Source organism: Mycteria americana, chromosome 4 (genome assembly GCF_035582795.1).
Source record: "Mycteria americana isolate JAX WOST 10 ecotype Jacksonville Zoo and Gardens chromosome 4, USCA_MyAme_1.0, whole genome shotgun sequence".
Lineage (NCBI taxonomy): Eukaryota > Metazoa > Chordata > Aves > Ciconiiformes > Ciconiidae > Mycteria > Mycteria americana.
Genome location: NC_134368.1, coordinates 86,555,278 through 86,578,491, shown reverse-complemented (window position 1 = coordinate 86,578,491; position 23,214 = coordinate 86,555,278). Strand labels below are relative to the sequence as shown.

Here is a 23,214-nt window from a genome sequence, read left to right as displayed (position 1 = left end):
TAGTAGTATGGACAATTTTCACTGTCTAACCATGCAATTCCTGTCTAAAAAGACTCACAGTGTGAAGTTGCTGAACTGTACATAAAACCAATTGCTTAAATAAGCTTCAGCGCCCAAAAGGAAAGAAGGCAGCAATACAAAAAGAAACTTTACAAAGAACTTCTGGGTGATCCCAGAACTACAGACCAGCAAGTCCTACTTCCACAGAACGCAAATTGGTAGATACTACAATGGAAGAGAACGTAAAAAGACACACAGATAAATAGGATATACAGAGGAAGAGCTGATGTAGCTCTTGCAGAGGGATGTCGTGACACATAGATCTATTGAGTTCTGTTAAGAGTCAGCCACCATGCAGATAAGCATGACCTAGTTGATATAATGTATTCCTTTTGAAAAAAGTCTTTTGATACAATGCCTCATCAAAAGCTCTTAAATTAGTTAAGCTCTCATGCAATATGGGGGAAGGGCTTCTTCTGAATAAGTAACTAAATAAAAGACAGAAATCAAAGAGTAAAATAAAAATGACGGCTTTTTGGAGTGGGTAGATGTCATCAGCAAGCACCTCAAGGATCTGTTCTGCAGTCTGTGCTTTTTAACACATCCCTAATAGAAAGGACCAGTCACTAAGATGTTTAGTTGGAATTGTTTTGTATTGCCTGCAAACTAAACATTCCTCACTCTCCTCAAACCAAAGTTCTGCATGAGCACATAACCACTAATAAATGTACGTGCCTATATAAAAATATGCTTCAAACTAAAGCTACAGCCTGCTCACCCTTCTTACTAGCTACAGAATACAGACAGCAGCACCCGAGTCCCCACTGAGCCCAGGGTAGATTGCAAGAGTGTGGGGATTTCCCTAATTCTTCACATTTATTTAACATTTGAACGACTTATTTAAAACCCAAAGGAGCAGACTTGGGGTCTAAAAGAAAATCCACACTCTGGTACTTGACTTTGTTCTTGAAACAAAAAAAATATTTATAACATTGCATCATGTGGTAGTTATTCACCTCACTCAATTTGTAGCTTCTGCTAACCTTACAACTCTACCTAGGAAACGACACTATCATCCCTGTAAAAACCATGGCTTTCCAAACAGCTCAGCTGCACTTATCATCAAAGTTCACTATTCTGAAAAGGTTAAATGGCCTCTAACTCATGAACACCAGCATTTCTGAGAAGTAATTCCACTCCAGTTTTATCTTTTAACAAGTTAATTAACTGAGGAGAAAATGAAAAGTTAAATATTAAATTCCCACCAATGAATATTTCTAAAAAAAAAAAAATTCAAATAAATAGGAAAGAACATGGTAGAGAATTACAACACAAAACTACTAAGGAGCAAAGAAGAAGGTAATTTAGATACCTAAATATTTAAAACTATACCTAATTATTTGGAGTTGTTTATATTTGCTTTTACAACATGGAATACTTTTTTAACTACCTTTTGTTAGCAAGGAGTATTAAACATTATATCAAGATCACAAGGTTTATTCAGGCTCTGGAAACATTCATACCTCTCCAAAACAAATTCATGTAGGGCTTAGTCTATGATGATAACTGTGAGAGCTAGTTTATTTTTATAGACTGTTGCTAAAGCACTGGTGGACTAAAAATAAGTTCTGTCAAACAATGATACCGTATTCTCAATCTATAACAAATAAATACTTTCCTTAGATCATCCAAATCAGGAGAGTGAAAATGAACGGCTATTTTTGAGAAATAATAAATAAGGACTTGGTAAAGATAAGATTCAGAAATGTCTAGAGCTGTTAAGACACTGGGTGTGTGTGGGGGTAAGGCATGAATGTTTTAACAGCCTTTGTTTCAAATGATATATAGCATACATGTAATGTTCGCTAGTTTATAATGTTCTAGATTGGCTGTAGATTTTTTGTAGTAATCTTTGAGAGACTGTGTGCCCTTCATGGATTTTGCCCTTCTAACTTTCGACTTGAGGGCTTTTCTGAATAAATCCATTTCACTTGCTCTGCTCTTCTGAAGCTCAGTGCCTATATGCCAAGCGTTGCCAACTTAGCTGCTCTTGGGATATCAAACACAACCCTACAATGATCTCTGTTGAATGGTGTCTACTTACATTTTAAATTCACTCACACTTGTGATTTAACATTACTGAAGTAAAGCCTCCTTTGTGAACTTTTCTTCAGTGTGGCCAGTTTTACTATTTAAATGTTGATAATAGCTTCTCTAGAACATTTTCATTTGTGAGCACCTGAAATCCTGCATCTTAGCTGCATTAGACCTTTCTCACTCTTTCAACTACAAATTGTTGTGGAGTTGAGCTTTCCTCTCTCGATGTGAAGACCAATATTGCAGCCTACTGCAACTGGTATTGGTATATTTTTATGGCTTGCTTTGTATTCACTTATGTTGGCCTTGTGTCCTCTCAACTCAGAATTTCCACCAGACTCCTAGATGCTATGTGGAGCTTCTGAGATACAGTATTACTCCACTGGGTCTCAAGTGCCTGGGGAGTTTTTAGCAGGGTATAAAGCAAAGCATCTTCATTTTTTCATTCCACCACATTTCTGTAGTTCTGAATTTGTTCTTTCTCACTGCGGGACAAACCCTGTTTGTTTTGGGGTTCCCCCCAAAATAAAACCACATTACACTTACTCAAAGACATGCATGAGATCTTTTCACTTAACATCCTTATCTAGCACCATAATGATTTTACTTTGTGTTCTTATTTTCTCCCACAGGGATAATTCATATCCCATTCTTTACTGGAAACGGAGATACCTGTTGTACACGTCTTCAAAAGATGCCTCTGTTCAAGTTTGTGTATCTCTCAGCTCCTGACAGATTTTTCCCAGATCTTAGTTAAAAAAAAATTTTATTTGCTTTGTATGCTAACGTTCCCACTTCACTTTTGGAGATGGGACACCAGCCCCTGTGTGTAGACACTCCAGTTTCCCCAAAAGAATCCACAGTGACTAATGAACTTAAATCTGCCTTTCAGACATGCTGACATCCCAAACTCTCTTTTTCCAGGTTGGACCTTCAAACTGAAAGAGTATTTCTGAGACAACTACTGTTAAGACACTGGACCTAAACTTTTTATTTGAAAGCTCCAAGGATCTTTTATCTCCATCTCCCTGTGTTCTTATTCTAAGGAAACAAATCCTCAAAGCTCAATCTCCAGTTGACTACTGTTTCTACAAATGCAATTGACAGCTTTTTTTTTTTTTTTTTAATTCGTTACAGACATTAATTCCAAAACTTCAGGGAGTGTTCCAGGCTCTGTCAGCTGGAGCACTATTGATTCTTCAGAGTAAAATCTGAAAGGAGAGACAAATGAAAAATATCTAATTGGAAGAACAAAATGCTGCTAACCTCCAGAAGCTACAGGAAACTTCAAACAGAATTTCTCACAGGATCTCCTTGTCAATGAGTAACAGGAACAAAACAGATTTGACAGCAAAGTGATGGCTATCATCTCCATTACACACAAATCTCTGTCAACTCTGGGACCCCAATTACCTTTTCCTACTCCCTCCTATCCAGTTGTTTTAGATGAAGAATCTCTCAGGCACTCCTTCCCACTGCCTGCACAGCCAAGAACAGCTCAACACTTTGCTCTGCTGGTCGAAGTCTTAACTCAGCAAGAAACACTAATCAGAGTGCACAATGCTCCAATTGGTACCAACATGTAACACAATTTACAAGTCATCCACCAAAATGGCAAATGTGTTCAATTAAGAAAGAAAATAAGGTCTGTACAATTGTGCTCTCCCTCTCGTACACGTCTAATTCTATCAGTGTCAGCAGACTTGGCTGTTTCATTGCTCTTTTAGTAAATTTTTTCTGCAGTTCAGATTACACAGTGCCAAACAAAGCATCGATAGGAAAAAATATGATCCGCAGTTCTCTTGATATCATTTAGGTCACCTGGACAGAACATAATGCTTCATCAATGCAAAAAACAATCCTCTCAATGAATCAAAATCCACACTCAGGATTGGCATCCAGAAAGGAAGAACAAGCCATCTGAAGACTGCACTGAATCCTGATATTATATGGAAACGGGAGCAAGGTAAGTTTCTTCCTTTGTTTCTAACTCTCTTAGTACCATAATGGCACAGAAAAAGAAAAGACAGACAGACATAAATTCTATGGCAACAGACCACTGAAAATGTAAGTATATTTTACATACTATTTTAAATTTCTCCTCAACTGTAAGTGATGATCAAAGCAAAATACCAATTAAGAATTATATTTATGGAACACTCATAAGTCTATTAGTCACTTGAGTGACCCTGATAGCCCATAGCTTTTTAAACATGGCTTTGCTAACACAGAAAGGCATGGTCTATGTAATATGCATCATAACGGATTATGTATACTGTGTAGATTTGCTGAAGTCCTTCCAGTTCAAGTGAGATAGGTCAGTTTCTCAGCTGTTCCTAACCATATTACCAGCTCCACAAACCATTTGTGGCCATTTCACATCCATGGTCCACTAAACCCTTGTAGCCATTGCTCTTCCTCCCCCTCCTTCAAAAAGAAACAGAACCGAAATTCTCTAGGTGCTAACACGGAGTATATTAGAAACAGCAGAAATAGAGACTATCTGCAGCTGAAGCTGCAACAAAGATGAATGAAGGGAAACTATTAATTAAAAGGCTAGAAGAAAAAAAATCATTATTTTAAATAGTAACTATGTACAACATGCTGTTTATCAAGAGATAAAGAGATTAGACAGATTCCCACTTTGTACTGAGCCCTGTAACATGTGATGAGCATCACCTGTAGGCATTGTTAAAAGGCACTATCCATAAGATAGGCTAGATATTCTGAAATGAAGAACATTCTGGGCCTTGCAGTCACTAGTTCCAGGCAGAATGCACCATACTAGGAAATTCAGAAACACACATAAGCCCCTGAATGTATTTTACCTCTATAAAAAGCCCAGTTCTTTCAAATTAAGTGGCTTTTCAGAATTAAAGTCATTATAAATCCCATATGGAAGACCATTTTTATTAGAAGATCTTAAGAGCAAGATCTTATTTTGGCAGCAGCAGTGAAGACAAAGGGCACAGGCAAGCCTTGGAAAAACTGCCTCAGCTAAGACAACCCAGTGCTTCCTACTGTAACACCATCTCTTTGGTTCTTACAACTTTACCAAGCTATAATTGTTCAGACTAAAATTTTCCATGCTGGACTTTTGCCAATTTTGAGAGACATTTTTCAGAGTTTTTTTAGCCTCCTCCAAGAAAGAGGCTCAGGAAAAATACACTGGTCTTTACAGAGTAATGAATTCCACTGACCTTTCCAACAGCTTGAGAGCACCAACACTTCAGAACGGGTAGGTGACCGAGTACATCTTTTTGCCAACCCTGGGAAAACCCTCCTGAACTTGGCCAAGTACAAGTGTTTGTACATACTGCTAATTTACGTATGCAGAAGAGATTGGATTTCAACAAGTCATTGATCACCCTATCCAAACACTATGCAGGAGACAGGGAAGCCATGCATGGGGAACATAAATGACAACAGGCAGACTGAAAGTGAAAGATGCATAAATGAGGAGCCAACATGAAAGCAGAATCGGTAAGTGCCACCTGGGCACAGGAACAGGGATAAAGGGTAGTAAAGAGTAAAAGTTGGCTGGTAAAGTGAAGGGGTGGAAAAGCAACAGCAGGAGTTTCACCTAGGAGAAAATGCAGGGAGGCAACAAGCCAAGTCTGTACATTCCCCTCAAGAATTGGAATGAAACCCCAAATTGCTGTCTAGCAGACAAATGGTGAGACTCAGTATCTGCAGAACCATAAGTAATACATCCTATTTCCCTGTGGACCACAGAGAAGATAACTACATACTACCCTGCTAAAATAATACTCTTAATTCAAACTACAGAGGTCTGTTGGATTGGAAGTTATCCATCCTGATAAAGAACAACATCTGTTTTTTTCCAACATATTTTTCAAAAAAACTCTAAGAATTTACAAGTAATAAAACAAAGTTAAAGAAAAATCAAAGACTGCAAAACCAAGCACTGAAAGTCTTTGCAACTTCAATTAGGCTTTTCTGTGCATGCATTTTATGAGGAGTTTTTGAAGACACAATCACATACTACAACTTTCATGAAAACCCTGGTTTTTTCCCAGCAAACAGTGCTCTGAAAGTAAATTAGTGCAGCACATGAAAATGAAATGCATTCTGCAGACCTTTGTTGCAGAATTTAGAAGCTGTGCAATGCAGGGGGCAGGAGTTGAAGAACAAGAAAGATGATCCTACAGATGATGCAGCTAATGCTGTGCTTTAAAACTGGTTTTATCCCCGCTACTGATAAAATCCTTTGGGGATGCCAGGAAAACTGGGTAACTGTCTTAAGACCACAGGATACTGCCAACCTGCAGAAATACTTTGCAGAAGAACTAGGGATATGTTTGGAATACGAAGGGCTATTAGAGATGGTAATGTGAGAAAAGGAACTGACTAGGTTAGTACCTCCAAATGAGTGCCAAAAATGGGCGGTTACATTTGTCTTCTTTCTATGACTCAGCTCATCCAAGTAGAAAATACCATTATCTTCTCAGTCTGTAGTGAAATTAAATTATTTTGTAAAGAACTAAATGGAGAAATGCCATTCTTTGAAAGTAACTGTCCACATCTTAAAATTAACTTGACACAGTTTGTAATCGTCCTCTTTTAATGTCTTTGCTTAGACCTATGGAGCTCCAGCAGAGCAAGCAACTGACAAAGCTGACATAAACTAGAGGCAGTTGGGGGAACACCAGGAACTTAGTGGTTCAGATTACACGGTCGTCACTCTTGTACCTTTTCTAAACAAAGATTTTTATCCCTTGAAGTTGTGTCGTGACCCAAGTGCATCTCATAGTCTTCTGCCATCTCTTTACTGTCTTACTCCTTCACAGAGGTAAAACACCCTCACCCACATCCCAATCAGAGAAGAACAAGTCTGTAATATTTAGGAGACAAAACCACATAGGACTAATACTCGGTTAGTCCTTACCTCATTTGGTGGAACAATAGCAAAAGGCTGGATGACAGCTGCCAGTGGAATGCGAGCCTGTTTGGCCATATCTGAAGACGATGGGAAGCAGTAGGTAGTACATCGGATATAACGAGGGCTGGCGTGGCCTAGAACACCCAACATAGCACATGCAGAATGAAAGGCTGTTAAAAGGAACCCGCCTGTCCCAAACACAAACCAGAAAAATCAAAACAACAACATAAAGCAACAAGTGCATGTGCTAAATTTAAATACATGCTTTTCTTCCCTCCCATGCAAGCTTCTGCCCATCTCTCCTCTTTATACGTCAGCCCATTGCCCCTCCCTGTGGGTAAATCTTTTCTTGCTGTTTGAGTTTAAAGCAGAGATTTAAACATATCGAGTAAAACCCCACAATTATTTGTAGTAAGAATCTCAATAGAGATTAGCTTGAAACATATCATATCTAAGATCTTAAAAGAAAATAATATGGGTGAAATCCCCAGTGGAAATGTCAACACTGTATATAAAGAAATGCTGAAGACTGATACCTACTGTTAAGACTGCTCTAATGAGCTAGCTCCGATTCAGAAAATAGTGTATCTGTGTTAACATCACCATGCTCATTTATCTTGCAAAATACAGTGTGCTAAAATCACCACACCACTTCTTGTCGCACGCTTAGCTCTCAGTTCCCTCAATGAGAAACTGTGCTGTGCACTGCAGACAAGAGCACTGAAAGGCAACAGCTCAGAAATCAGCTTCCTTATGCTCCTTTTTCAACCATCAAGCTGCAGGTCTGCTCAGTTTCTTGAAAGGAATTTCTTTGTTCATCAGAACTGCATTACCCCATTCTCAGATAATGCCAAAAAATCTTGACGTGTTTGTACATTTTATACAGTTTATCCAAGCGCTGATGAATTAATGCTGGACTAAACGATACCATCAGTTTAAGCTGTATTAAAATATCAAGTCTGCTATCAAGAGCAGCACATGGAATATTGTACTTCCAGGCTCTAGGCAGAGGCAAAGGCAGATACACTGGCCAAAGGAAAAAATTCAGTCAACTAGACAGCTTGTATGCTGCCCTATCGCTTGAATAGAATTTTCCAAAATTTGTATCTTAAAACAGTGCTAGTCTCATTGCTTCTTCTAGCGTCCATCTTTTAAAATTTCAGAAGAATCCAAAAAGGATTTTCAACTTGAAATTTAAAACCTTGAAAAATTTTAAGTTAAAAAGGAAAGTTGTCTGAACTATTCGTATTATTTTAAAGGTCAGGAAGGGTAGAGGAGGTGTTAATCCAAGGCGTAAGAATTCAACTCCCACCCCTTTTTTTTCTTTAAAGGGAATTTCCCATTTCATGTCCAATTTAGAGTGAGGAGCACCATTTTCAGATGAGAAATTTGAGAATTTAGTCTTTCTTTTTTTTTTTTTTTTAAATTATGTTTGATTTCACCTAGAGAGACTCCCAAATCAGTAACAAGGACAGTTACCTTGGTCTTGGATTACGCAGTCTGTGGTGACAAGAGGAGGAACCTGTCCTCTTGTGTTTGTGGCATAGATCTGCCCTCCCCTAGAAGCTTTATCATTTTCAATTACTTGAATCTGATGAATAAGAAGCAAGAACAGTATGAGAAAGGTAAGCCATGCATTCAGTTACATTCCTAAACAGTTATGCTAATATCTACACCAAGCAACACTATCAACATTGTCTCATACAGAGGTGCTAAAAACCTATCACAATACAGGCTTCCGGGACACTCAACAACTAGAAAACTATACACATAGCTGAGCAGTATAACTCATTTACAACTGCAGTTGCCTGTTGGAACTCAGGGGTAACGCTACACATTGGGGTGGATAAGACCTATATACAGTGAACAAATGAGTTTTTTAGAGTAAGTATACTGACTGCTAGGAGGACAGACCTTTTCAAGAGAGGCTAGCCAGCAAATTGAGGAGAGCGATGGTGTAAATAAGTCCTTGTTACTGAATCTGGCCTTCCATTCTCCCAGATCAAACTGAAGTGCAAGTAAGGCATCACCTTACTCAGATGCCATATATACCAGGTTATCTTTTGTATGACCATAGTTATGCCAGCTGCTGTTCTTCATAAATGAACGTACAGGTAATTGATCAGATTGCAACTGTGGGAGGGGTTAGCCCTCATTCCTCCTGACTAGGCTCCATGCACAGCGTAGTTAAGAAATAAACAATAATCTACATAGTAGATCACCTTCCTAGCTGAGCTATATTTCAGCACTGCCATTTAGAAAGCAGCAATTTAAACTCCTGAGAAAAGCCTTGTTGGCCACTAGGCAGTATTTCAACACTGGAGCTCAGGGTTTTCATTCTCTAGGTCAGACTACCATGTTGTGAGCTTCCTCCTAGAAAGAAAGTAAAGGAGAGCAATCATAGAAAACTCTTAGTAAAATAAGACAGCTCTGATCACGTACAGATGTACTCTGGTTGAAGCCTAGTTTATAGCAATTTACAATGCAACGTCATGAAACGCTCATGAAGCTGGCTTTACTATTGAACAAATTCCTTTCCCATACACTTCCTCCCTTGTCACTTCTGCACAGTCCCTCACACCTGTTTAAGTTTGATATTTTTCAGGATATAACTGAAGTTACATAAAGCTGTATTTTGTTCCACACCATAAACCAGATCACTGAGATGATACCATTATTCCTCCTCTTCCCTCAAAGAAGCTATCTTTTCAGCAATCTGGTTTAGAGTGTAGCCAAACAGCTGTGAGAGGCAAGAGGAATGAGACAGGGAATTTCTGAAGCTGGCTTTGCCACTGCTGCTGGTATCCCATGGAATTGTACCTTTATACTGCACATGAATTTCTAATAATAGCTAGGGAAGTTCAGAAGCCTCCGTTGGAAAGCAAACAGAGAAGAAAAACAAAATTAGTTGCACAGAGTCTATTGATCATTGTCCAAGAGGTATTTCCTAACACACTGGAAATAATCTGGGGCCTGTAACTTTTTCTTTCCCCCCAATAAAATTTTTGTATTGCAATTTAAACATACAATACATTCCTCAGAGAGCTTGTTATAACTTCTGCTTGATTACTTTTCCCTGCCTCCTTGGCTTGTATACTTATTGCTAACTCTTGCATTAGAAGGAAAAAGGTTTTGCTCTAAAAAGGTCCACTGGCTGAAGAAAGCAAACCACTTTCAGACTTAGTTCTGCAAAGGATCAATGTACCATGGTATTCTGCAGTTAACCAACCTAAATATATCATTGTTCTTGGAAATAATTGTTGACAAAGCCCAGATGCTAGTTTTCACAGATGTTGTCAGAGCACGTATCAACCTCTAACATACATAAGAAAAATATAAATCAACAATGGCTACAGATAAGAAGTAAATTTATCTGGCAACACTACTGTAATTATACAATATAAATATAACAAGAGAAATACACATGGTCATACTTATTCCTCACTCTGAATTAGCTTTTTGCCCTTTACAGACATTGACCCAGATCATGTTTCTTTTAAACATGTCATTTTGATCCTCTCTGTGCTGCTTCAACAAACCTTTCAACCTATTTTAACATCGCTGTCATAGTCAAGGCTGTTTATTCTACATGAGTAATTGAAACAAGACATCAGTTCATGCTTTCATGCCAGACCTTCTCCCCCACCCTTTTTTTTTTTAATTAGACAAGACCATTTTATCCTTCTTATGTAAAAAGCACCATACTGAAACACTAGGAATGACTGACCTATTAAGGGCATTTGTTAATTATACAGACACTCACTTCAAGTTTTACAAAATGGTTTTCCGTTACATTTAACTTGAAAATTGCCTTTAACAGAGGCAATTGCAGTTGTTACATTAACCTCTAAGTGATTATCAACAAGCATTTTTCCAAAATTCTGGGGATTTTACATCACAACCATCACTGCGTAAAACAAATAATCTTTTCTAGAAGGACAAAAGAATATCCCAATTTAAGGAAGCAGGGCTGCTCCCTACTAGACACTGTCAGGCTTTTACACAAATGCTTTTCCCTCATCTCAGTGGAACACAAATTCTTTCTTGTACAGCAATACTGCCTCAGCAGAGAAGTGGAGGATTCCGTCACCCAGACTAGCTTACAGTGTGGTGGCTAATCCATTTTTTGAAGTAGAAAGTTCTACGTCAAAGCTGCAGGACACAGCCTACTTCAAGAATCCTGACTCTCTGAGGACATTTGACCTGTCTGGACGATTGCCAGAACCAGCATAAGTGTGTGCATCAGAATGTGTTTTCCCCATGAGTTCAGCATATTTCCTCCCTCTATTTCAATCAGCTGTTCTCAATAAAGAAGTTAAATGCAGCCTGCATCTGACTAGCTATTCCTTTGGGTAACAATTAGACTACTTTATTTAAGAAAGATGGACAAAACCGTAACCTTGTTTTCTCCTTCTCTAACACCATTCTAACAAGAAGAGACACTGTCCCACCAGTGCATGTTCAGGCATGCTTCAACAGCTGAGCCTCTTCAACCTGTACAAAGCTTAAGCATTAAGTATATTCCAAGCTACGGAAATCCTTACAAGACTGCAGCAACTGGAAGGATGCTCAGGCAAATAATTCTAGTTGCCTGGGAAACTCCTGAAATCAAATGGTGAGGTGGCTTTCGAGCATGGGACTTCTCAGCATTTCCAGGATTGCAGTTTTAGAGTTCACGTACCTGTATTCTGCACAAATCCTACTTTAGGTGTCTATCTGTTACTCAGTTTAAGCCTTCAAATTTTCCGGAGTGAAAAGGAAAGGTGTTTAGCTGCAGTGAATGCAAGTAATCCTTCAGTACTGCTCACTGTCATACTAAGAATCCTGTTGAGAATTTCTATTAAAGTATTTGGAGCTATGAGTATGTCCCATGTTAGATAAAGTTATGAAGCCTCTTCAGTACTAAAACTAACGTTATGCACTAATTTATCCAAAACTGACAGCACTGAGTACAAAATTGCATGTAATTAAGAAACTGCAAAGATTGGAACGCATTTTGTGAACCAAGCCACGTTAAGTGCAATTTTATGTTACAAAAAAACCCCACCAACTAAAATAAATATAATATTAGCATTGTCATTACTTTATCTAAAATGCAGCACAAATTTACTTTTATAAAAAATTAGTGCCACATTACTTACTGGGCTTGGAATAGAGTCAGGATCAAGCTTCTTCTGCTGTGGACCTGGGAGCTGTGCTGGACCCCCAGGAAAAGCACCAGGATAAGACAGTTGAGATCCTGCCATCTGAGGACCATAGTTTGCTGCAGAGTTACAAATGACAATTCATTTAAAGTATTTAAGTTGCATTATCAATTTTTAGCATCAGCTTTTGTCATACAATTCATTCTTACTCAGCTAAATGCAACTTCTCCTTCCCTTCTGTTTTCAGCAAGTAAAAGAAATGGATTACTTTGGCTCAAGAAGTCTGTGTTTTAAAGGTAAGCATAAGACTAGGTGTGACAACTTTGGAGCCAAAGTTTTCAGGTATATGTCAAGTAGGATGGTTATTAGAGATTACCACAGCTACTGAAACCAGGACATTACATGAGTGAGAATCTCTCCCCTAACATCAGTCAATGCGAATTGGTCTAGTTAGGTGGCTTTTTAGTGGTCAAAATAACTGTTTTACCTATGTCAGGTGAAATAATTGTGTTCAGTTACAATTCTTTATTGCTACAGTAAAGCATTTTTGAAAGCTGCTCATGACAGACAGTACTGTAAGACAGAGAGCAACCTATACCTTTAAGAATATAAGAAAAACTTTCTGTACTATGTTGTGCCTTTGCCCATTACTAACCAAGTAATTCTGTTCCTGGTCCAAATTAATCTCCTTTTTCTTGTTACAGTCTCAACAGAGTGCTAAACTTCTGAGCAAAAGCATAGCCTGCCTTGAATGTACTGACTGACAATGCAAATCTTTCCATTCTACAAAAAGAAGATCAAACTTTCGTTTTTCCAAGCCAGCAGAACATCAACCGTGAACAGTCGCAGTTCCACCAGTGATTCTCCATGCATATTTCGTTTTCAATTACATAACAAACATCCTTCCTTACCTTGCTGAGGATGATATCCAGGCCCTGGAGGCTGTCCTGAAAGCTGTTGCAAGTTAGGATTTGGGGGGACAGGTCCAGGGATTCCATCTTGTCTGGCCATAGGAGGCAATGATGGTTGACCACAAAGGCCATTAACATTATTTGCTGGTGGGGGAACTTGTGATCCAGGCGGTAAAGTGATTTGCTGCTGGGTTGGTGGTGGTAGTTGTGGACCCTGAAAAGATGCCGGATGTCCAGAAGACATGCGAGAGCTCGGAGTAGTGCCAGGACCTGAGCAAGAAACTATGTCAGTTGAGTCAAAAATGATAACCTGCTAACTCTGTGTGGAAGGTGTTCTATTTTTGCTCAATACATTTACAACAGATAGGCAATATTGTACCCCATACTGACAATGCTGCATTATGGGGATTCTGAATGCCTGCTCACATAACAAATCTGACCTCATAGTTTAAGTCTGAACTGATTCAGACATTCGATCTTACTTCTTTTGACTCTATTTTCAATAAAACCCTGCAGCTGGGGTGGATGGGGAAAGAGAGAGGGAAGCCAGCCTTTGACAATTCTTGATTAGAATACACATGAATCATTATTTGCTTTTGAAATAATATTTAATTTCATAATGTGAAACAACACTCTTTTTGCTTAATAATCAATTTCTCTTATGTGACATGTTTTTGTTAGTCTGCTATTTGCATTTCACCATGACAGGTTCGATGGAAGAGAAATCCACTCATTTTATCTGGTTTACAACTATCTTCTGGTTTTGATGCTAAAAGGTGAAACGCGGGAATTATTTTGTACACACTGGTGAGGAATAGTTTGCTGTTTATAAGACCCAGATTCCAATTAGAATTAAGCAGACCCTGGAAATAGGGGGTTTTTGAGACTTACAATCTGTAAATACTTATTACTTTACAAAACCTACATTTTTTTAGTCAAATTTCTCCCCAAAGACCTATGGCAAAATAATTTTCAAGAAAGGTAAAAAAATAACCAAAATTAGGTTTGGAGCAAAAGGACCAATGTGTTAATATACAAATATTGAAACCATCTTCTGTTAGACATGTTAACTGAAAACAAAATTTCACATGCAAAACACAAGTTCAGATTCTCAGCTGGTACAAACATCACTCCAGTAGCTTTACAAGCTGTGAATTTCTGCACTCTGTCAAGTTACACCTACTTAGCCTTACAGCTAAGGAAAAATCAGAAGAACAAAACCCAACACAGAGGCAGAGTTGTAAAGAATCTATGTCTTCAGTGGTCTGAAGGGTATCTCAACCTTCCAGCATGTAACACTATAAGCAAAAATATTATATTTTACATAATTATTGCTGAAGGCAATATAATGAAGGCAGGAAGAAAAAAAAAAATTTTGCTCTAAATACTATGAGTTGCTATATATGAAGTGCTCTAGAGGTGCTGGGCCACACTTCATTCTGTATGAAAAGGTCTGAGTTAACTGTGCACTTGCAGTTCAGTACATCAAGGCTGAATTTGAGTCTAAACTAATTTTTCTAAGGGGAAGAAGGTGTAAGTTTTCACAAGCAATTGTATAAACAGAGGGTCAGACCCATGGTAGTTATGCAGGTTTCATTCAAGTCAAATCAGCAACTCATAAAGCCAAGGTAGGAACAGTGATATGGTATCAGTGCAGCCTGAACTGAAAAGTTCACCTTTACACATCTTACAAACATATCAACCACCAAAGTGATCCTCATTTAAAAAATTCATCGTCCTAAACACACTGGCCTCAGCAAAACAAGATGCTAAATAAATTCCACTCTTTTTAAATGAAATGGTAAATTTCACCAGGAAATACTCAGGAAAAGCAGATATAACCAAACAGAAAATTAGTGGTGGGAAGTAATTTACATGGAAGAATCACATGATCACATCTTTACCTCATGGCTTAGGTTTGAGATGTTTTAACCTCAAAATAAATCCAAATAAAATGAGATGAAAAACTAAACTATAAGATTTGGACAAAAAAGAATAAGATAGTTTCAAAACAGAGAGGAACTCTAAAAAGCTGAGAAAAATGAAACCCTGTCTGCATATTATTGCTCATGCCTTGGCTGTTACTGACAGGATCACCAAGAAGTTTGAGAAGTAACTGATAAGATAGCTGACTTTTATGGAAGGTTCATCAAACATCAATTCAGAATTAACACAAGAATATCGATTTAAGGAACAGGATGAGATTAAACAAAAAAAAAAAATCTAAGAACTTGAACAAATTATAGTGGTCAAAGATTTCATTTTCTGTTTATATAGAAGTTCAATAAGTTTCTAATTACCATAGTCTTAATAGCTTTAACTGAGAAAAAGTCAGTCAGATCAGATAAAACTATTACCATAGCTATTTATCTGCATGTTGTTGAGCTGGTTAGCAAGTTGTGCTGTAGATGAAGTGGATGCAGTATTTGGGTAGGCTGGTTGTGACTGATGACTGTAGGGAGGATAGGAAGGTCCTGTATTGCTTGGAGGTGGAGGGCCTTGAAACCTAAAGGGAAAAATTAGTGCAGTTATGCAAAAAATTACATCAACCAATCATAATTCTAGAAGGTCTCATACCTTCTCAAGGGTGGTGCTAAAACAATTATGACAGACAAACTCTTAAGAGAGCTTGCTCACGTTCTGCTCAGAAAACATATACTCGTATTAAAATAGTCATGAAGCAGAGAGAGAATGCACGCTTGTTTAAAAAAAAAAAAAAAAAAGACACGTTTGTTTGCATACTTGTTAGAAACAAAGAAGAGCAAGTATGCCATGGCAAAGAGAGAGTGGTTATAACTACATGAAAGTTTGAAGATTAAGAAACACAAGCTTCTGAACATCTCTCATCACTCCATCCCCTTTCCATGCTTATAAAGGAAGATCACCTACTGGGCATGGGTGAAGAAGATTAGGACAGAAATCTGTGAAGAGAGGAAAATGAAGTGAGAAACTGTTAAGGAGTTCCCTGTAGTAGAGATAAAAAGAAGATGCAGGTAGGGAAATAACTGCTTCATGATTATCAGATATGGAAAAATATGAATGCAAGAAAAACAACTAAAGAAAAGAAAGAGGTAACACATATGTGGCTTATAAAGATATTTTCTACCAGACTATTTCACTCTGGAAAAATAAGATCTCAGGCTATCTGCCAAAGATCTATACTGATTTTCCTATGACCACTTCTAAAACTGAGGAGGGGCCTAGCTATATCAAGAGAAATAGAATTCACTTTCCTTGAAATTTTGATGTGGAAATTTCCTGGCCGAGAATAGCAGCTCTCAGCAATTTGGGAATAAAACAAGAACAGGTAAAAAACAGTAGATGTGCAGCTGTCAGGGCAATGACTGGAAGCTAGGAAAGAGAATCAGTATTTTGCTGGGTTGGTCATGTCAACCTGTTCACCATGTTTTCACATCTTCAGGACAACAACCACTTCTCCCTATGCATTAGTACATTGTCTTTTACAATTCATCACCAGTCTCTTTGGGTCCTCCATTACACAGTGATAACACACAGGCAACAAATAGGCTTCCCTATTTTGATGCCTAATAAAACATATACATGGCTTAATTTGAACACAAATAACTATACAACAACTAAAAAGCACAGAAGCAGATTAAGACTTCAAACAACTAAAACAAGAACACTGTTAAATAATGTCAAGTTCACTAAAACTAAAAAAGCTATAGGTACACAAACAAATTTTGCCACTCCTGGGAGGTAGGCAAAATAATTAACATTTGACAGATGAAATAAAAGAGCTAAGCATATCTACCCATTTATAACTACCTGCAATATAAGCACTGTGTAATAAAGCTTGGCTATCCCTTCATATGATCATTTTTCCAAGATTTCTTTTTACAGCTTCCACCTGTCCCTATTTTCTCCCTTCCCCACTCCTATCTCCTTCACTTCTTCCTGTAAGCCCTGGCGGCTGGACAACAGCACTTCAAATAAACTCTTCATAATCAACCTCAGATCTAAGCGAAAGAGTAGCAGTCATTCATCTGAGAGGGTAGAACAAAACTGCATTATAAAATGTCTTTAAAGTACCCTATGGAGCTTTGGCCGTGATCCCAAAACAATGAAGCAAAGACATCCTAACAAGGTGGGGGGGAAGTACAGATACCGAGACACGCACCAGCTTCCAGTCAAAACTCACTGGCAACTATTAATTTGTAAATAACACCTGCTTGGTACCTCACAACAAAGGAGAATTAAGACATCAGAAAGTGAACAAAAAAAAAAAAAGCAACTTCTGTATCAAACAGCACTTATAACACCTTACTACTGCTTTGAAGCAATGGGTCTAAGATCAAGAAGAAAGAATAATTAAAAATAAACCAAACAATGCATGATAAAGACCTGACTTGCTGTAAAATGGAACTTAATGAGATTACAGATCACACTGTATGATCTGGCAGTTTAACATCACAAGGAACCAAACTAGAAGATAGTTTCAGAATTGGAGTAAGTCAGAACTGCTGAAGATAAAATGGATGCCATACTTAAATGTCAATGAAGCAGCCAAAGAGAGGTAACAGAGCTCAAATAGCTTAGATCTCACGTATTAATTCTTGAAAGTCACCTATGTGGCTGCTGCCCTGGTGTACTGGGCCCATTTTGGAAGTTGGTCTGGCTGAATTGACGTGTACCAGGGGGTGGAGGTCCAACAGGAGCCAAAGATCCAAAAGGCACAGTTGATTTCGATGCACCTGCAAAAGAAGAAGTACTTTTATGTAAGAACCCTGTAAGAAAGCACAAGATCACCAAGAAATACAAGTGTATGGCCCTGCTCTAGCAGTAAGAATACCGGCACTAGGTGGCCCTGCTTGCATGGGGGGGGTTGGACCAGATGACCTCCAGAGGTCCCTTCCAAACTCAGCCGTTCTGTGATTCCATAAGAAAGGACAGATTTTTGGTCAGGTATAGAAGCAGATATGAAGACAACCAGATAGTAAAAAGGGAGCAAATAGTAATCGGTAACTTTCCGGCAAAAGAACCCAAGAGGGATAGTAAGAAAGAAGCAAGAATGAACAGACCCTGCAATTCAATTTGGGATACTGGTAATTCCCTGTCACCCAGTTATCTTTATATGTAGAAGCAAGAGGTCCCTTTGATTTCGGAGACCACGGTCAGAAAGAAAACTTGGAACAACCTTTAAAAAAAGAAAAAAAAAAAAGCCTCCATATGTAGAACCTCTAAACCTCTGCTAAAAATGGTTCTTAATTCAGATCTAGAACATGACTGTGAAGAGATTATAATTTCTGTAAACAGCAGTGCTGAATAAACAGCTCTTCAACCTGTATTTCTTGAATTATTTCCCTTTAAATTACTCTAACATCAAAAATTTGTTTGGTATCAAAACCGGTATTTTTCCCAAGTATCCCAATAAGCCAATTACCAGAAGTAGTTCTTCTGGATTAAGATAACACAACTCCTGCTGTCTTTAATAAGAAGTTTTAGAGAAACTGGGTAAAACAACTCCTTTTTTCTGTTTTCATGATAACACAAAAATCAAGGACACCACAGAATATTTTAAAAACGTCAATATACTTGTTCTGTCTTTACAGATACTTAGTTCTGTCATTACCCTACTCCACCATTTCCAACATTAAATTTAATGTAACTTATAATCTAAATGTTATTAAAATTTTTAAGAAATACTTTTTTCTAGATACTTTAGCAAATACTTGAGACATCTTCACTATTTTAACTAATTTCCCCCTGTGACATCAGGCAAAATATTGAGATGGTCCCTCTTGCCATCTCCCTATCTTGGCTATGTATATCAGTAGATTTACAGGGGGAAGAGCAAACCTTACCCTTTGGATATCTTCCACAGCCCCAATTCACCAGTCTAGCATGCCCACTTTGACTCTACTGAAATTAGACCAGCATGACTTACATACAGCAAAACAGGCTTAAATTCCATGCTCTCAAATTATGGGGTTTTTTAAGCTTCAGCCACCATATACTCATATATTGTACTTCTTGAAAGAGCTGAAGCCACATATCAGTAAGTTAAAATTAATGAAAAGCGAAGGAGAGACAGTCATGTTTATCTGTTGGATGTCAATTACATTATGCGTAGCATGATTATGCTGGTAGAAATGAAGCAAATATCCCCTTTGCTAGTAATTTGCTTGTACCCAAGGTGCCCTTCCTCATAGAAAGCGACTGTCTCCTGAGCGGTTAGAAAGCAGATGGGCTCTACTTACCACTCATTATCCAAATACATCACCTACTAAGCAAGCTTAAGTAGAACACCAACTCACAGGCAAGCTCAAGAATTCAGTAGGACAGGGGTCCTATTGTGAGCAATACAACCCATTTCCAAGAGCTTGCTTGCCATTAACACACATAGGTTGAGAAACATTTCTCTATTCCCAGAAAATGCCCCTTTGTCTGTATTAGGTATTACTCATAATACAGCATTAACCACTGGTGCTTATTGCTTCCTGAACAATGGAATTCACACACTCATGTTACACCAACATCGGAGCATCAACAATAACACAGACGAAGCTAGTGCAGAATCCTGGCGCAGAAGCAGTGTAAAATGGAGCATTTTGTGCTGACACAAGTAAGAAAAAGAGATGCAAAATGCCTTCATAGAAAAGTAGACTCTGAAAACACATTTTAAGCCAATTTCATACCTGGTTGAGGTGCTGAGTATGAGGAGTTAGGGTCCCCGTAATGCCCATAATGAAGTGAAGAATTAGGTGGTCCAAAACCTGCAGAAAACCCTCCTATTCCTGGCTGGGATTGGGAATATGGAGGAGCTGCAACATAGCCTTGTTGACTCATGATGGCAATATTCTCATTCCAAGTATCAGGTCCTCTTTAAGAATCTGCAAAAGAGAAAGCAACACCTGCTACTACTCTTCAGTCTTTGTGTGTTTTAAAAGGCTGTGAACTGTGTTCCCAAAAAGAAAAAAGACACATCTGAGGGCAAGAAAGGACCTTGTTGTCCTTGCTATTACCAGGCAGTTTTCCCCTTCGCTTTCACATCTTGATTCTATTGTTAAAGAAAAGAAAACCCCAAACCCCAGAATTTGATTAAAAGCAATCCAGAAAAAGTTTTCTAATGATGAGAGCATTCACAAGACATTTAATTTCTTTCTTGCAGTCAGATTTTGTTAAGCAGGATAACAGAGACTTTTAGGAAACTTTCAGGAAAGAGTATCCTGATAATTGCAATCATTTAAGACTAGAACTAGAAAATCTGAAGAATTCTGCATTACTAAACCAGATGATTGCATTTTGTAAGACTAGTTTTCAGATACAGTGCCCTTGCCACCAAGGGATTTGAAAAGTTATTGAAGTTGTACGCTTTGCAGCCGTGATAGCTAGCCTTCTCTTTTCCATGTAAGAGAGATTTTTTTATTTTGACTTCATATTGAATTTAACAAAAATAGAATTCCACTAAGTTTCTTGATGCCCAAATTAAAACTGTCTTGAGAAATGCTGAGGATCCGAACCCTGAATGAGCACTTACTACTTCTGCAGAGTCCCAAGTACATAGGTCAAGCATCCCCAAAGAACTAAAGATACATGATATAAACTAGCATTTTAGATGTTAAACGTTCCTTTGAAATAACTTTCCCAACCACCTATACTTCACATTCCTAGGCTTGAGCCATGGAGTGATCTTTGAGTATGCAAACTGGATGAAAGCAGATCAGGAATTGTGCTCCAGACGCACACACAAAGGCACCTCAAAATTACACGCAGCACCAAGAACACAACAGATAAATTCATGCTCCGCTGGCACATGTCAGTAGAGAAAAGCTGTCCCTATCAGAAAACCCAGCTCTAGGCTTCCAACATTAAACACACATTTCTAAAAAAAACTGCAACAGTTTTACTAATCTTCCACGTCAGAGAAGAAATCACTTTGAGCTGGGTACAGGGCCTAGTCCTCCTCACACATTACCAGTGTAACCCTCTACACCACACTCCTCAATGTAGCATAAGATTTCTCCGTTGCAGTATTAAAGTGCTTCAGATCGGTAATCTTAGGGAGTTGTCTTCTATTTCTTAGTTAACAAGGTAAACACGGGGAGAAGAAAAAAAGTGTTTAAACAGAGAGGCTTCGTGCTGCCAGCCATACTTTCTTCCCTCCCCCACCCCCATCAGAAAAGACGTGGCACTGCGAGCTTTAGTTGCTCCAAAAGACAGTAAGTCAGCACTAAATTATCTACACAGTGGCATAGACATATATATATATTTTATATATATATAAAGGAAGATTTTCACTTTGAGGCAGCTGCAACAGCCACACCTTCAGCTGCGACAGCATCCAGGGGAAACGACTTCCTCCACAGCTTGCTCACTCACACACAAAAAAAATCTTGCCACGTCAAACTTCCCACAGACAGTATAAACACGCAGAGGTTGTGCTGAAGAGAGACAGGAACTCTAACCATAAGCAAAATAATATAAGTATATCGAACAGTTCCGGATTCTATTTAACATTGAGCATACTTAATCCCTTCTCAAGATATGCATATATACCAACACATGATGAAAACAGTTTGGAGGCAACATCCAAAGTATCAATAGAAACTGATCACCTAAGGTTTTAGTGATCAGGTTCTGAAAAGAGACATACAGCTTCACTCTGGAAATTGCACAAGAAAGGTCACAGGATCTGCTAAACCCAGATCTTGCCCTGGGTTTGTTTACTACAAGTGTCACCACACAGAAGGACATGAAAATTTTTTCTCCCTGTGTCTCTTAACACTAGTTTACCTTACACCACCCAGCCTGAGGAACAACACTAACACAAGCACTTCTCCACGATTTAATTTACCTTTATTACAGAATAGGTTGTCATCTTTTTTTTTTCCCAGAGGACTGCTGTACCTATGCAATGCTCTACTGCACTGATATCTCTGTGAAGATACAAAACTCCACTATGTGCATGTAGAAGTAGGATAACGGAATCAAAAATAGAGGATCACATTCTCGGCTAACTGAAGAACTATTAACTTTATATTTCTTCAGAGTCACTGTGCTTGGTAACATACCATCTCAGAAGAGGTGCTGTCCCTTCCTAGAGCACACTGCAATCTCAATTTGAGAAATAATCCTTGAGGGGTGTGCACATATCTCCACACACACATACACACAGAATGGAATACAGCTACAGGCATTACATTTTGTACTTTTTTTTAATAACACATTTTGGAATCAGCTATGAAAGCATAAGCTTAAATTTACTCCAGTGCAAAACCTGCAAACAGTTCACATTTCTGTCCCCCTTAACTAAGAATTTTAAGCCACTATAACACCGCAACAGGGCTCACTACTCAGCCGGCGCTATCGCCCCACTCCACCAGGACTCGTCTGCCTGCCCGCGGCAGGAGCAAGGCGGCACGCCGGGGGTGCCCGTGCCTGTCCCCCGGCGCTCGGGGGCTCGCGTGGGCTCCCCGGCTCCGCGCAGGTAGGCTGCAGCTCCCCCGACTTCCCGCTGCTGCTGGGCGCCCAGAGCCCCTGCCCTCTCCCACCGCCCCTCCGGCTGCCTCTGATGGCGGTCCCCCGCCCGGCGGGGCACGGCCGCGACTCCGCCGCCCGCCGCCCCCCGCGGCTGCTCACCCGGGCGCTGCCCCGCCGGCAGGGCCCGATCCCCCCCGCCATGCCCGCAGAAGCCTCCCGCCGCCCGGCCCCACAGACTGTGGCGGCGGGCCGAGAGCCCGGGGAGGCCGTTAGGACCGTTACCTGGGGGCCGCGCGCAGCCCCCCGCCTGCCCGCGCGCGCCTCCGCTCGGGGACACTCACCCATCCAACTGCCACGTCTGAGCCTGCCCGCGCGCCACCGCCCCCCCCCCCCCCCCCCAGCGCCGCCCGGGAGCGCGCCCGGCCCCGCCGGCGGCGCCTGCGCACTGCCGGCAGCGACGCCGTGCCCTCACGGGGAGCGTGAGGAGAGAGCGAAGGGCGGCGGGGAGGGGGGAGCGGCAGCCGCAGTGGCCCGGCGGGGTGGGCCCACGGCCTCGCGGGAAAGCCACCGCGATGGAGCCACCACCACTGCAACCTAACGCGACGGGGAAGAGCCGCGTCGCCGCTGCCCGCCCGTGCGGGGGAAGGGGTCGCAGAAACGATGAGGGGCTCGGAACAAAGCTCGCGGCGGGGACCGTGGGACTGAAGTGGAGTCC

At 39.8% G+C, this 23,214-nt stretch overlaps 1 protein-coding gene across 3 annotated transcripts in view; it reads right to left on the bottom strand.

Annotated features, from left to right (window-relative positions):
• The window catches only part of SEC24D (SEC24 homolog D, COPII component), a 57,476-nt gene extending 34,511 nt beyond the window's left edge, over positions 1-22,965 (bottom strand). The window contains exons 1-8 of one of the 3 annotated variants that reach the window (XM_075501184.1): positions 22,841-22,965; positions 19,715-19,909; positions 17,644-17,770; positions 15,413-15,561; positions 13,056-13,325; positions 12,142-12,263; positions 8,480-8,591; positions 7,007-7,134 (exon numbers count right to left, since the gene is read on the bottom strand). In XM_075501184.1, the coding sequence (XP_075357299.1) occupies positions 7,007-7,134; positions 8,480-8,591; positions 12,142-12,263; positions 13,056-13,325; positions 15,413-15,561; positions 17,644-17,770; positions 19,715-19,865 (1,059 nt within the window). In that variant the 5' untranslated portion in view covers positions 19,866-19,909; positions 22,841-22,965. Of the gene's footprint in view, positions 1-7,006; positions 7,135-8,479; positions 8,592-12,141; positions 12,264-13,055; positions 13,326-15,412; positions 15,562-17,643; positions 17,771-19,714; positions 19,910-22,658; positions 22,681-22,781 lie in introns of those variants that run through there. The other 2 variants (XM_075501186.1, XM_075501187.1) reach the window with 2 other exon arrangements.
• Positions 22,966-23,214: the final 249 nt, after the last annotated feature.